Here is a 12,011-nt window from a genome sequence, read left to right on the forward strand (position 1 = left end):
TGAACCTTAACATTAGCCATTGAGGTCCTCAGAAATCTAATTTCTAATGTGTTGTGAAGATCAGACTTTAATAGAGCCCTGGCCTTTAAATAAAACAGGGTTCTCGTTCACACCTGATTGTCATCCCATTAAGTGAAAACACCTGACTCTAATTTCACCTTCAAACTATAATATTTTTCTCAATAAATATACTTAAATAAAATAAAAGTATTACATTTTTGTCTAAATTATTTAATTGGGTTCTCTTTCTCTACTTTTAATACTTCTGATGAAAATCTGATAAAAAAATGGAAGAAAATCTGATCATGTTTTAGCTCATATTTATGCAGAAATATAGTAAATTCTTTCAATAAAATACTTTCAAGCACCGCTTTAATAACTCACCCCTTTTTATATGTTAATAATAAAAAAAAATAGTTTTACATTGAGCAGAGCAATGAAAAATAAATTAAATAAAACCAAATTTCGATACATTTAAATTGACTGATTCCGTGTGCTGAAAAAATCAGGGCCGGACTGTTTGTCTCTCCATGCAATATTTACATCTTGCAAAAAGGTGTGACATCCAGTAACATGTTCCAACCTGTTAGAATGATAACATCATGGACAACACCTGTTATGTTTGAAAGAATTTACAATGTGTACTTTCCTTTCAGAGGAAAGTTGCATAAGCAGTTTCCAGGGGCAGTGAGGTGGAAGTGGTACACATGTTTATTTACAAAGAAGTAGGTGGTAATATTGAGCAACAGTGTATTCACAACAGAGGGATGACCAGGAACATTACTAAAATCTTTCAAATATGCTTTACTTAAGGAGAACCAACTTTGAGAACCTTTGAAGCTCACTGGTGGACACAAAAGTGGACAATAATCTGGTATATGATAACTTGATATGATGAAGCAATAACAAAGCTTGATGAATAGATGCATAATAAGCTGTAAACAAACCTGAGTTATGTACAGCTTCACCTGGCATGCTGTTGAGCAACCAGTGGAGCTCTGTATGAGTGCCTCACTGGTCACATGGGGCTTGTTTGGCTGGCGCTGCTTCAGTGCTCCCACAGATGGAGTGTGGATGGGGTGGGTGGGGAGTTGGGGGGAGACTTCTAAGTTTGGCATGTGACTACCCAAGTGGGTTATGTCAAGAGGCCGCATGTCTTCTCCGAATCAAGCTTCACAAACAAGTGGAGGATGGACACAGTCACCCCCTGGATCAAATGACACAACCAGCTGGCTGGTATATAAGCTAAGAGGCTGGCCTCTTGGACCAGTAGATCAAAATAAACCTCGACAAGAACAGAAACATCCTACAGAGCTTTACACCCTACAGAGCTTTACACGCACTGTAGCAAGGAACCAGGAAAGGAAAAAAGGATACATATAGACATGGACATTCAGACAGGCCAAGTAGTGAGGGCCGTAGGTCCTATGGAGAGCCTGGAGAAGCAGCTGAGCTGCCCCATCTGCCTGGAAATGTTCACCAAGCCGGTGGTCATTTTGCCCTGCCAGCATAATCTATGCCGTGGCTGCGCTTATGACCTCTATGACTCTCGCAACCCCTACCACTTCTCAGGAGGAATCTTCCGCTGCCCAACCTGCCGCTTTGAGGTGGTGCTGGACCGCCATGGTGTCTATGGGCTTCAGAGGAATCTCCTTGTGGAGAACATAATTGACATCTACAAGCAACAGCTGGAGAACAGCGGTGGTGATGGTCTGGAGCTTCCTTTGAAAGCCAAGGATACAAAAGGACCAATGTGCCAGGAGCATGCAGATGAGCACATCAACATCTACTGTATTTCCTGCCAGGTCCCTACATGCTCCATGTGCAAGGTATTTGGCCAGCACAAGGACTGCAAAGTATCTACCCTGAAGAGTGTCTATGAAACCCAGAAGGCTGAGTTACAAAACTCAACTGAGTTGCTTGCAGCTAGCAACAACTCTGTGCAGGCCATGCTCGTGCAAATGGAGGACATCTGCAAGGCTGTGGAGGTGAACAGCCAACTGCAGAAGCAGAGACTGGGAGAGAAGTTTGACTTACTTTATGCAGTGATGGAAGAGCGTAAGGCCTACCTGCTAGAGCAGATCACGCAGGAGCAAGATGAGAAGACAGCAGTGGTGCAATCTCTAATTCAGCAATACAAAGAACAGTTGGAGGCTAGCAGTAAGCTGATGGACCAAGCCACACAAAGTTTTGACAACAGCAACATAGCTGAGTTCCTCATCAATGCCAAAAAGCTCATTGCAGAAGCCAAGGACACAGCCAAACTCTCCCAATTACAAAGGCCAGAGCTTGGCTTTGAGAGGATGGACCACCTCACACTGTTTACTGAAGAAGCAGAGGCCATGCTTGCAAAAATGGACTTTGGAGCAGATGATGATGAGGAGGTGGAAGAGGAGGAATATGATGTGCCAGAAGGGGAAGAAGAGGAATAAGCAGTGAAGAACTTTGTTTGATCCAAAGACTTTTTATGGTGAAAGGGTAGATGAAGAAATAAAAAAGAGCCTTGGTTAGCACAGGAACACAAAATAGCTGCTTTTGAAAACTGTGATGAGTGTGTGCAATCTTAAAAGCAGTTTTTTTTTTACATGACAAATTGCATCATTTCCACTTTCCACTTGACTTTTATACTTTTGTATTTATACGAATGTCCATATTTAATTATTTCTGTTATATTTAGTATAGATGACAAGGTTTGCACCTGAATATTACATTTGATAGGGTTGTTAAGTCAAAACTAGATTTGTTAGCTGTAGAATACAGCTGCTAAAATTTAGTTTTAGTGTGTCTGTCAAAATTTTTGAATACTTGAAATTATGCAGTTGACTTATTAACTACTGTAAAAGTTTATTTTCAGTGGATAATTCAATGGGAATAAAGTGTTTACCAAAAAAAAGTTTTGTTTTTTTGTCTGTTGCTTAAAAGAAGTCTCCTAAACCTCATATCCACACACAGTTCTTCATTTAGCTGTTGGTAGGAATAGACAACAGCAACGACAAACTTTGTTGGTTTGCTGTTTGACATTGAAGAGGCAGACTATTTTTGCAGGGTGAGAATGAGAGAAGCCATGTAAGGCCAGGAATAGACTACAGCACGCCTCATGTTTCCATACAGCTGCCGACACACATGCCTGCACGTGCTACGTGGCCAGGGGTCAACACTGATTCCACCATCAGCTAGAGATGGTTGCTAGGGTCCAGATTTAAAACAATAGCTGTACAGTACAGTGGGGTCATTATATTGTATTAAGCTAAATAAGCACAAAAATGTAAGAACATGACTAGTAAAGACAATGTAATTGGATAGTGAATTTTTTTGTTTTGTTTTGTAGTATTTATTGTATCTTAATTTATTCATTAATGATCGTTTTGCTACTTTGGGAAAGTGGTTAAGACGTTGGATTACTGCTCGGAAGGTCGTGAGTTCAAAACTCACCACTACCAGGCTTGCCTTGAGCAAAGCCTTTAACCCAAAACTGCTCAGTTGTATAAATGAGATAAGGAGTTTTTGCCAAATGCCAAGATCATTCAGAAGTCCTTTCATATACAGTATATACTCAGACATATCATTCAATGTTGTCATCAGCCAGAACATTAAAACCAGCTGCCTAATATTGTGTAGGCCCCTCTGGCACCAAGATATTAGCAGCAGACCGTTTAATTCTGTAAGTTGCGACGTGAAGCCTCCATGGATCGGACTTGTTTGTCCAGCACATCCCACAGATTGAGATCTGGGGAATTTGGAGGACAACTCAACAACTTTAACACTTTGTAATGTTCCTCAAACCATTCCTGAACAATTTTTGAAGTGTGGTAGGGTGCATTACCCTGCTGAAAGAGGCCACTCCCATTGGAGAATACCATTGCAAACAAATATTAAGTGTTATATATTTTAATTTACTTTGAGCCCATCTCTTCCAATACTCACATAAATGTGGGTGGACAACAAAGGTGCCATGTTCTAAGTTGTTTAACATGTATTCATCTTTCATCAAACCCAAATGTCTTCAGTCTGTAGCAACAACTACACTTTTTGGGGGGCGGCTGTGGCTCAGTTGGTAGAGCGGGTTGTCCACTAATCGTAGGGTTGGCGGTTCGATTCCTGGCCCACATGACTCCACGTGCCGAAGTGTCCTTGGGCAAGACACCGACCCCCAAGTTGATCCCGATGGCAAGTTAGCGCCTTGCATGGCAGCTCTGCTACCACTGGTGTGTGAATGGGTGAATGAGACACAGTGTAAAGCGCTTTGGATAAAAGCGCTATATAAGTGTGCCATTTACCAAAAACAATAGAGTTGACTGAGTTCCAATACTTTTTGAGGGGCTGTTTAATAAAAGTGTCCTCTTTGCAGTCCACAGCCCTTAAACCCAAAGCAACAAACTTCATGTACTTATTGTTTATATCGTTGGCAATTAAGATGGTTTGTAGTATTGAAGTGCACAATTGCGTTGCTATAAAGTCATATCTGGTTCAACAGTACATCCATTACAGATCTATTCAAGCAAAGTGGATCTCTGTCTAATAAAACTTCAGCAGCTGTCTCGACTTGATGAAAACCATGAAACTCCACACCTCTGTAAAGCCCAGATGCTTAGAATAGTATTTTACAGTCTGATGGTATATGTATACTGCATGGCATGAACAGCAGGTATCATGTTTCCAACATGTTGAAGAATGTTTTGGCACACGATGCCTCAGCACCAAGTTTGGCCAGTCATGCAATGAGTATTAAAGTGTATTAAACATAAGATCACAAACAAAGGTTTGCTGTTGTCATAGTGGAATTATTTGTAAATTTACTTAACCTGTTTGTGGCAGACCACCCAATGAAAAAAATGCCTTCTCTTATAACTCAGGCTAACACGTTCACTTGCAATTACAGTGGTGTTCGAACCGTTGTTTATGAACCATTTAGAAATTTCTATTTTTCTGCATAAATATGGTCTAATACATCATCAGATTTTTCTCAAAAGTAACCTGCTGTGACCCCCTTGTGCAGTAACAACTGCAAATAAATGTTTCTGGTAACTGTTGATCACTCTTGCACATTGGCTTGGAGGATTTTTAGCCCATTCCTCAGTACAGAACAGCTTCAACTCTGCAGTTCTCCAGCTGTGATCCTTGGAGATTTTTTGGCCACTTGAACCATCCTCCTCACAGTGCGTTGAGACAATATAGACACACGTCCAATTCCAGTTTGATTCATAACATTTTCAGTTGACTGGAAGCTCTTAATTATTGCCCTGATGGTGGAAATGGGTATTTTCAGTGCTTGTGCTATTTTCTTATAGCCACTTCCCATTTTGTGAAGCTCGACAACATTTTTCCGCACATCACAGCTATATTCCTCGGTCTTACCTATTGTTATGAATGACTAAGGGAATTTTGCTTATGTGTTATCTCATATTTATACCCCTGTGAAACAGGAAGTCATGGTTGAACAATTTCCCGTTCCTAGTCACCCAGGTGTACTAAAAAAATGTGAAATATCAATGAGAATATACTTCAAATATAGATTTTTTTCTCATATGAATTTATAGGGGTGCCAATAATTGTTGCACACCTATATCTAAGAAAGATTTATTTTTGATAAACCTGTGTTGTGTTTGCAATTGTTTGATATCCATCAGAGCAGAGTTTTTGTTTTTTTTTTGTTTTTTTTGCGATTTTTTAAAATAAAAGATCAAAAGGCTAAACAGTACAGACGCATTTTCACAGACTTTGTTCATATTTACCAAGGGTGCCAATATTAGTGGAGGGCACTGTATGTAATATTGGATAATTTTCCTCAATAAATAAATGGCCATGTGTTTAAAGCATCATGTGTTTAATTTGGTTCTCGTTTGGTTCTCCACATTTAGAACTAAAAGGTTCACAAACTTTCAAGCACCACTGTATGAGACTGTTCATTTGAGTAGAATTACTGTGGAAAGTAGAAAGTGCATAAATTTAGGACAGAATTTATGGGAGTTCACACAGTTCATCGGACAATTGAATTTAGCTTCTGATTAACTGATCATTTCTAATTGGTTTAAATGGTTGTTCCCAATAACCCACAACCAAGTATGTATTCAGGAGAAACATGCCTATTCTCCTGTTATAGAACAGCATGACTCTTATATGTACCAAATGTACCAAAAAGTATTTAGCGTATTTATGTCTTTTTTATTGATGGAACTTTGGAGTCTTTGAGGAACACCAATTCCTAATGAACAAACTACTCACCCTTATTTGCTTCTTGAAAAGAGTTCTAGCTCTCTCCTTTATTACTCTGCTGTACATTTGACCAACATGTCTGGTCTGAACAAGACATGGCACATTGTAAGTGAGGGCTAGAGGCTTAAACCTGCTTCTCTAAATAAGAGCAGGACTTCCCCTGGATGGCGAACATGGACCAGTATATTGCATCTAATTTTAGACCTGTGAATCAGCTTGCCCTTAGCCTCTGCTGTAACTCACCGAAGGACACAGCCTCTATCAACTCTCATGGCTTAACAAGGACCAAGACCAGAGCTCCTACTCCTGCTATAATAAGAAAGAGAGGATTGTGTGTCACAAATGCACAGAAACCTTTGTCTCAAAGGGTCTTTCTTCAAAATGTAGCAATAATATATTTCAGTAACTTCACATGCGTTGGCCTTGGGTCTTTGCAGTGTAATGGCTGATATCTTGCATTTGAGAAAGATGCTATATCAATAAAGTCTTTTACTATTTATGAGGCATTCAAATGCGTGCATACGTGACCTGGAAAACATGAGATTCTGCAGAGTGAGCATCTAAGAGCCTTGCTGTGTAAAAATATCCACAGTTCATTTTCAGATGTGGCAGCCACTGCCTGTACATGGTTACACAGTAAATAGACTCTTTCTCTCTGTCATCTTGCCATGTGTCTTGCTGGCGTAAAGTGTATAATCAAGCCTAGCCAGCATTGCTTGTTTCTAACACAAAGACACTTAAAGGCAAATGGGTGATTTTTTTTTTTTTTGGGGGGGGGGGGGGGTGATGGGTGGAGATAATCAATAAAGCCTATTATTTCCATGCTATAATAAGGAATAAAACATGTCAGGACATGCTGTTATAGGAAAATAATCAATGACAAGTCGGTATGAGGCCCGCTGACCACCTCAAAGTCGAATATTTTCAAATAACATAATGTCTGTCATGTCACAGCAAACCAGTGATTACATTTCCCATCCTGCACTGCGGCCTACAAACATAGCCGCCATGGACTACACTTCCCACACACACGTTCACCTTCTCCAGAATTCTAATCACACACACTTGGTGCCAATCTCACACTCACTCACTCCTTGCTATAAAAGAGACTTTTTGAACACCATGACTTTGCGTAGTATTGAGTGTATTCTCATTTCCAAGCAGTTGTTCCTCATTTCTTGGTTTGATTCATGTTTATTGACTTTTTTTTCGTTTTGGATTCTAGCCTTGCCCAGTTTATGCCTGTTTTTAGATCACTTGCCCCATTGCCTGTTTTGACCACGCTCTTGTATCATGATTTGGATCTGTCTGCCTGTCTCTCTCTAATAAACGTCTTTTACCTCACTTGCATCCATCCTATCCTCCCTTACGATCCGGAACGTGACAGAATACTACGCCTCCAACATAGATGCAGCAGGAGAGCATCATGGCAGTGTACTTGGGAATGTCTGGCCACCCTTCATGTCAGTCCAGTTTACCCAGTGGACTGTCATAGACCTCCCAGAGAAGAATTTTGGATTGTGTGACTACCTGAGGCAGTTCTATCCACAACCAGATGTACTTTTCAAGCCTGGCGAACCCCAAGCCGGACAAGAGACAGTGGCTTGGGTTCATTGTGTCCCGGTTTTATGGCCCGGCCCGTGAATGGGCGGAGCATCTGGCCAGTACAGGGTCCAGTGCCCTCAATAATGTAACTCAGTTTGTGGAACAATTCTTGAAGGAGTTTGGGCATCCAGGACCGAGCAACAACCTGATCAACTTTTGAGGGGAGTCAGTGTGATGAACAAGCCTGACCTGCCATTCCACACCTACTATGAGTGGATTGACAGGGCAGCCTCCACAGCTCAGCTTCAGCCCCCGGCCGACAGGGCAGTGGTGGAGGTGACGCCGACCTGCAAGACCAAGGGCTGCAGTAAAGAGGCCCAGCTACAGTGTCCCACATGCAGGAAACTTGGGATCCATGAATCATATTTCTGCTCTTGTGGATGTTTCAAGAGCAGCTGGTGTACTCACAAACGGCTCCACAAGAGAGCACCTGCTGAGCTCCAGCTGGAAGTCAATGTGGCGACCTCATCTCCAGAGCTCCAACCTGAGACCCACGAGGTGGTCTCACCTGCTGAGCTCCAGCCGAAGGTCAACGTAGCGACCTTAGCTCCAGAGCTCCAGCTCGAGATCCACAAGGTGGTCTCACCTGCAGAGCTCCAACCAGAGCGTCAACATGGCAACCTCATGTTCAGAGCTCCAACCTGAGACCACCGAGGTGGTCTCACCTGCTGAGCTCCAGCCGGAGGTCAACGTGGCGACCTCATCTACAGAGCTACAGCTTGAGATCCACGACATGGTCTCACCTGTAGAGCTCCAGCATAAGACACATGAGGCGGTCTCATCCTCAGAGCTCCAGCATGAGATGCATGAGGCGGTCTCATCCCCAGGGCTCCAACCTGAGACGCACGAGGTGGTCTCACCCGCAGAGTTCCTGCCAAAGGTCAATGTGGAGACCTCTTCTGCAGAGCTACAGCTTGAGATCCACGAGGTGGTTTCATCCCCAGAGCTCCAGCAGGAGACCCATGAGGTGGTCTCATCCCCAGAGTTTCAGCCTGAGACCCATGAGGTTGTCTCATCTCCAGAGCCTGCTGTATATATAAGTCAGTATAACGTCAAGTTCTTGCTAGAGGTCAACGAGGTGACCTCGCAAGCCAAGTTCATGTCCAAGGTTGAAGAGGTGACCTCTCAAGCTAAGTTCCTGTCAGAGGTCGAAGAGGCGACCTCTCAAGCCAAGTTCCTGTCTGAGGTCGATGAGCTGACCTCCCATGTCAAGTTACTGACTGAGTTTGACGAGGCCATGTTCCAGTTTGAGATCGACGATGTGACCTTCCACGTCACGTTCCAGGTTGAGATTGACGTTGTGACCTTCCACGCCACATTCCAGGTTGAGTTCGACGATGTGACCTTCCACACCACGTTCCAGGTTGAGATCGATGATGTGACCTTCCACGCCACGTTCCAGGTTGAGATCGACGATGTGACCTTCCACGCCACGTTCCAGTCTGAGATCGACAATGTGACCTTCCACGCCACGTTCCAGGCTGAGATCGACAGTGTGACCTTCCACGCCACGTTCCAGGCTGAGATCGATGATGTGACCTTCCCCGCCACGTTCCATGCTGACATCGATGATGTGACCTTCCATGCCACGTTTCAGTCTGAAACCGACATCACGACCAACCAGGTTATGCTCACGCTAGAGTCTGTTGACACGAACAACCAAGTTCTCCTCACGCCTGAAACCAACGTTACGACCAACCAGGTTCTGCTCACGCCTGAAGTCGACATCACGACCAACCAGGTTATGCTCACGCTAGAGTCTGTTGACACGAACAACCAAGTTCTCCTCACGCCTGAAACCAACGTTACGACCAACCAGGTTCTGCTCACGCCTGAAGTCGACGTCACGACCAACCAAGTTATGCTCACACCAGAGTCTGTTGATATGACCAACCAGGCTCTGCTCACACCTGAAACCGACATCACGACCAACCAAGTTATGCTCACACCAGAGTCTGTTGACATGAACAACCAACTTCTCCTCACGCCTGAAGCTGACCAGGTTCTGATCACGCCCAAGCCTGCTGACATGGACAACCAAGTTCTGTTCACGCCCAGGTCTGCTGACACAACCAACCAAGTTCTGCTCATGCCCAAATCTGCTGCCAAGGACAACCAAGTTCTGCTCATGCCCGAGTCTGCTGACAAGGACGACCAAGTTCTGCTCATGCCCGAGTCTGCTAACAAGGATGACCAAGTTCTGCTCATGCCCGAGTCTGCTGACACGGACAACAAAGTTCTGCACATGTTCGAGTCTGCTGACACGGACAACAAAGTTCTGCTCACGCCTGAATCTGCTGACATGGACAACCAAGCTCTGCTCACGCCCGAGTCTGCTGACACAGCCAACCATGTTCTGCTCACGCCTGAGTCTGTTAACACAGCCAACCAAGTTCAGCATGTAGAGTCAATGGAGGACATCGCTCCGCCTTCCTGCCCCAATGAGGACGTCGCTCCACCTTCCTGCTCTGCTGAGGACGTTGCTCCGCCTTCCTGCTCCGCTGAGGACATCGCTCTGCCTTCCTGCTCCGCTGAGGATGGCGCTCAGTCTCCTGTTTCATGTGAAGACATTTTGCCCAGAGGGCCAGGACCACCAGGGGACGGAGTGTATTTTGGCGCCTTGGGAGAAGTGCCCTTGGGTCATGTCATGTCACCGCAAACCAGTGACTACATTTCCCATCCTGCATTGCAGCCTACAAACATGGCCGCCATGGACCACACTTACCCCACACACACACACACACACACACACACACACACACACACACACACACACACACGTTCACCTGCTCCGGAATTCTAATCACACACACCTGTTGCCAATCTCACACTCACTCACTCCTTGCTATAAAGGAGACTTTTTGAACAACTTTGCGTAGGATTGAGCGTAGTCTCGTTACCAAGCAGTTGTTCCTCGTTTCTCAGTTTGATTCATGTTTATTGACTTTGTTTCTCTTTTCTCGTTTTCGATTCTAGCCTTGCCCAGTCTATGCCTGTTTGTAGATCGCTTGAACCTTTGCCTGTTTGGACCACACTCTTGTATCATGATTTGGATCTGTCTGCCTGTCTCTCTCTATTAAACTTCTTTAACTGCACTTGCATCTGTCCTATCCTCCCTTACATTCCAGAACATGACAATGTCCCAAATAGCTAGATTTCTCTTACAACAATTTGCTATAAGCAATTTAAATCATGTGAAAATTTGAACTGTTTTTAGTTATATTTAATGTTGTGGAACAAGTTAGGTTCTTTTATAACAGTCACTCTCTCACCAGTCTCTCTTTTTTTTTCTTTCTCACTGGAAATCAATAAACAAAAAACGCAGTTTGTTATTTTACCAAGAAAACAGAAAGCCCCGAAGACTCTCCCATTGCCAAAAACTTACTGACTATTACAATATACGTACAAGATACTCCTTCCAAAAATATTAAATTGTCTTCTTACAGACAAATTTCACCACATTGATACAATTATCTTTTTTTTCTTTAATAATTCAAATATATTTTTCATTCATGTCATATCACAGCAAACCAGTGACTCCATTTCCCAGGATGCACCACGAACTACAAACGTGGCCATAGAGGACTACGCTTCCCACACACGCACAGGTTCACTTTTTCGGAGTTCTAATCACACACACATGTTACTAATCTCACACACACTCACTCCACAGTATATAGAGACTGTTTCGACACAATGACTTTGCGAAGTATTGAGTGTTGTCACCGTACCAAGTGTTTGTACCTTGTTCCTCGGTTTGCTTCATAGTCTTTGATCTTGTTTTTTGTTTCTCGTTACGTGCTTTTGCCTTGCCTAGTTTATGCCTGTTCGTAGATCGTCTGACCCACTGCCTGTTTCCGACCATGATATTGTCTCATGATTTGGATTTATTTTCTCTTTATTAAAAGCTCTTATCTGCATTTGCATCTGTCCTACCTACATTATTCTCATTACGTGACAATTCATTCATTTGGCTTAAATCATGTGGCGTGTCTGCCATACAAAACCATGTAAATTAGTTGTTAATGTAGAAAAGATAACATGTTAAAATTAATACATTGATATAAACTTGTGATTACTGTCAGAGCTGCTGTTATAGAAAATTAATTTAGAACTATGACCAATTAGATTTGAGAATCCAACAGCACTGAGGTATAAGCTGTATTTATTAATGTGCACATACCAAAAACTGC

General features: G+C 43.1%; 1 protein-coding gene across 1 annotated transcript; it reads left to right on the forward strand.

Moving 5' to 3' along the window:
• The first annotated feature begins 1,268 nt into the window (after positions 1–1,268).
• On the forward strand, positions 1,269–2,881 carry trim63a (tripartite motif containing 63a). The gene has a single exon (XM_053638021.1). It carries the CDS (start codon positions 1,386–1,388, stop codon positions 2,430–2,432), a length of 1,047 nt encoding a protein of 348 aa, XP_053493996.1. The 5' UTR covers positions 1,269–1,385; the 3' UTR covers positions 2,433–2,881.
• Positions 2,882–12,011: the final 9,130 nt, after the last annotated feature.

This window comes from Ictalurus furcatus, chromosome 12 (assembly GCF_023375685.1).
Source record: "Ictalurus furcatus strain D&B chromosome 12, Billie_1.0, whole genome shotgun sequence".
In the NCBI taxonomy this organism is placed as follows: Eukaryota; Metazoa; Chordata; class Actinopteri; order Siluriformes; family Ictaluridae; genus Ictalurus; species Ictalurus furcatus.

Bases quoted from the DNA above. Each gene is read 5' to 3' on its own strand.
- trim63a (XM_053638021.1), top strand. From the start codon at position 1,386: ATGGACATTCAGACAGGCCAAGTAGTGAGGGCCGTAGGTCCTATGGAG.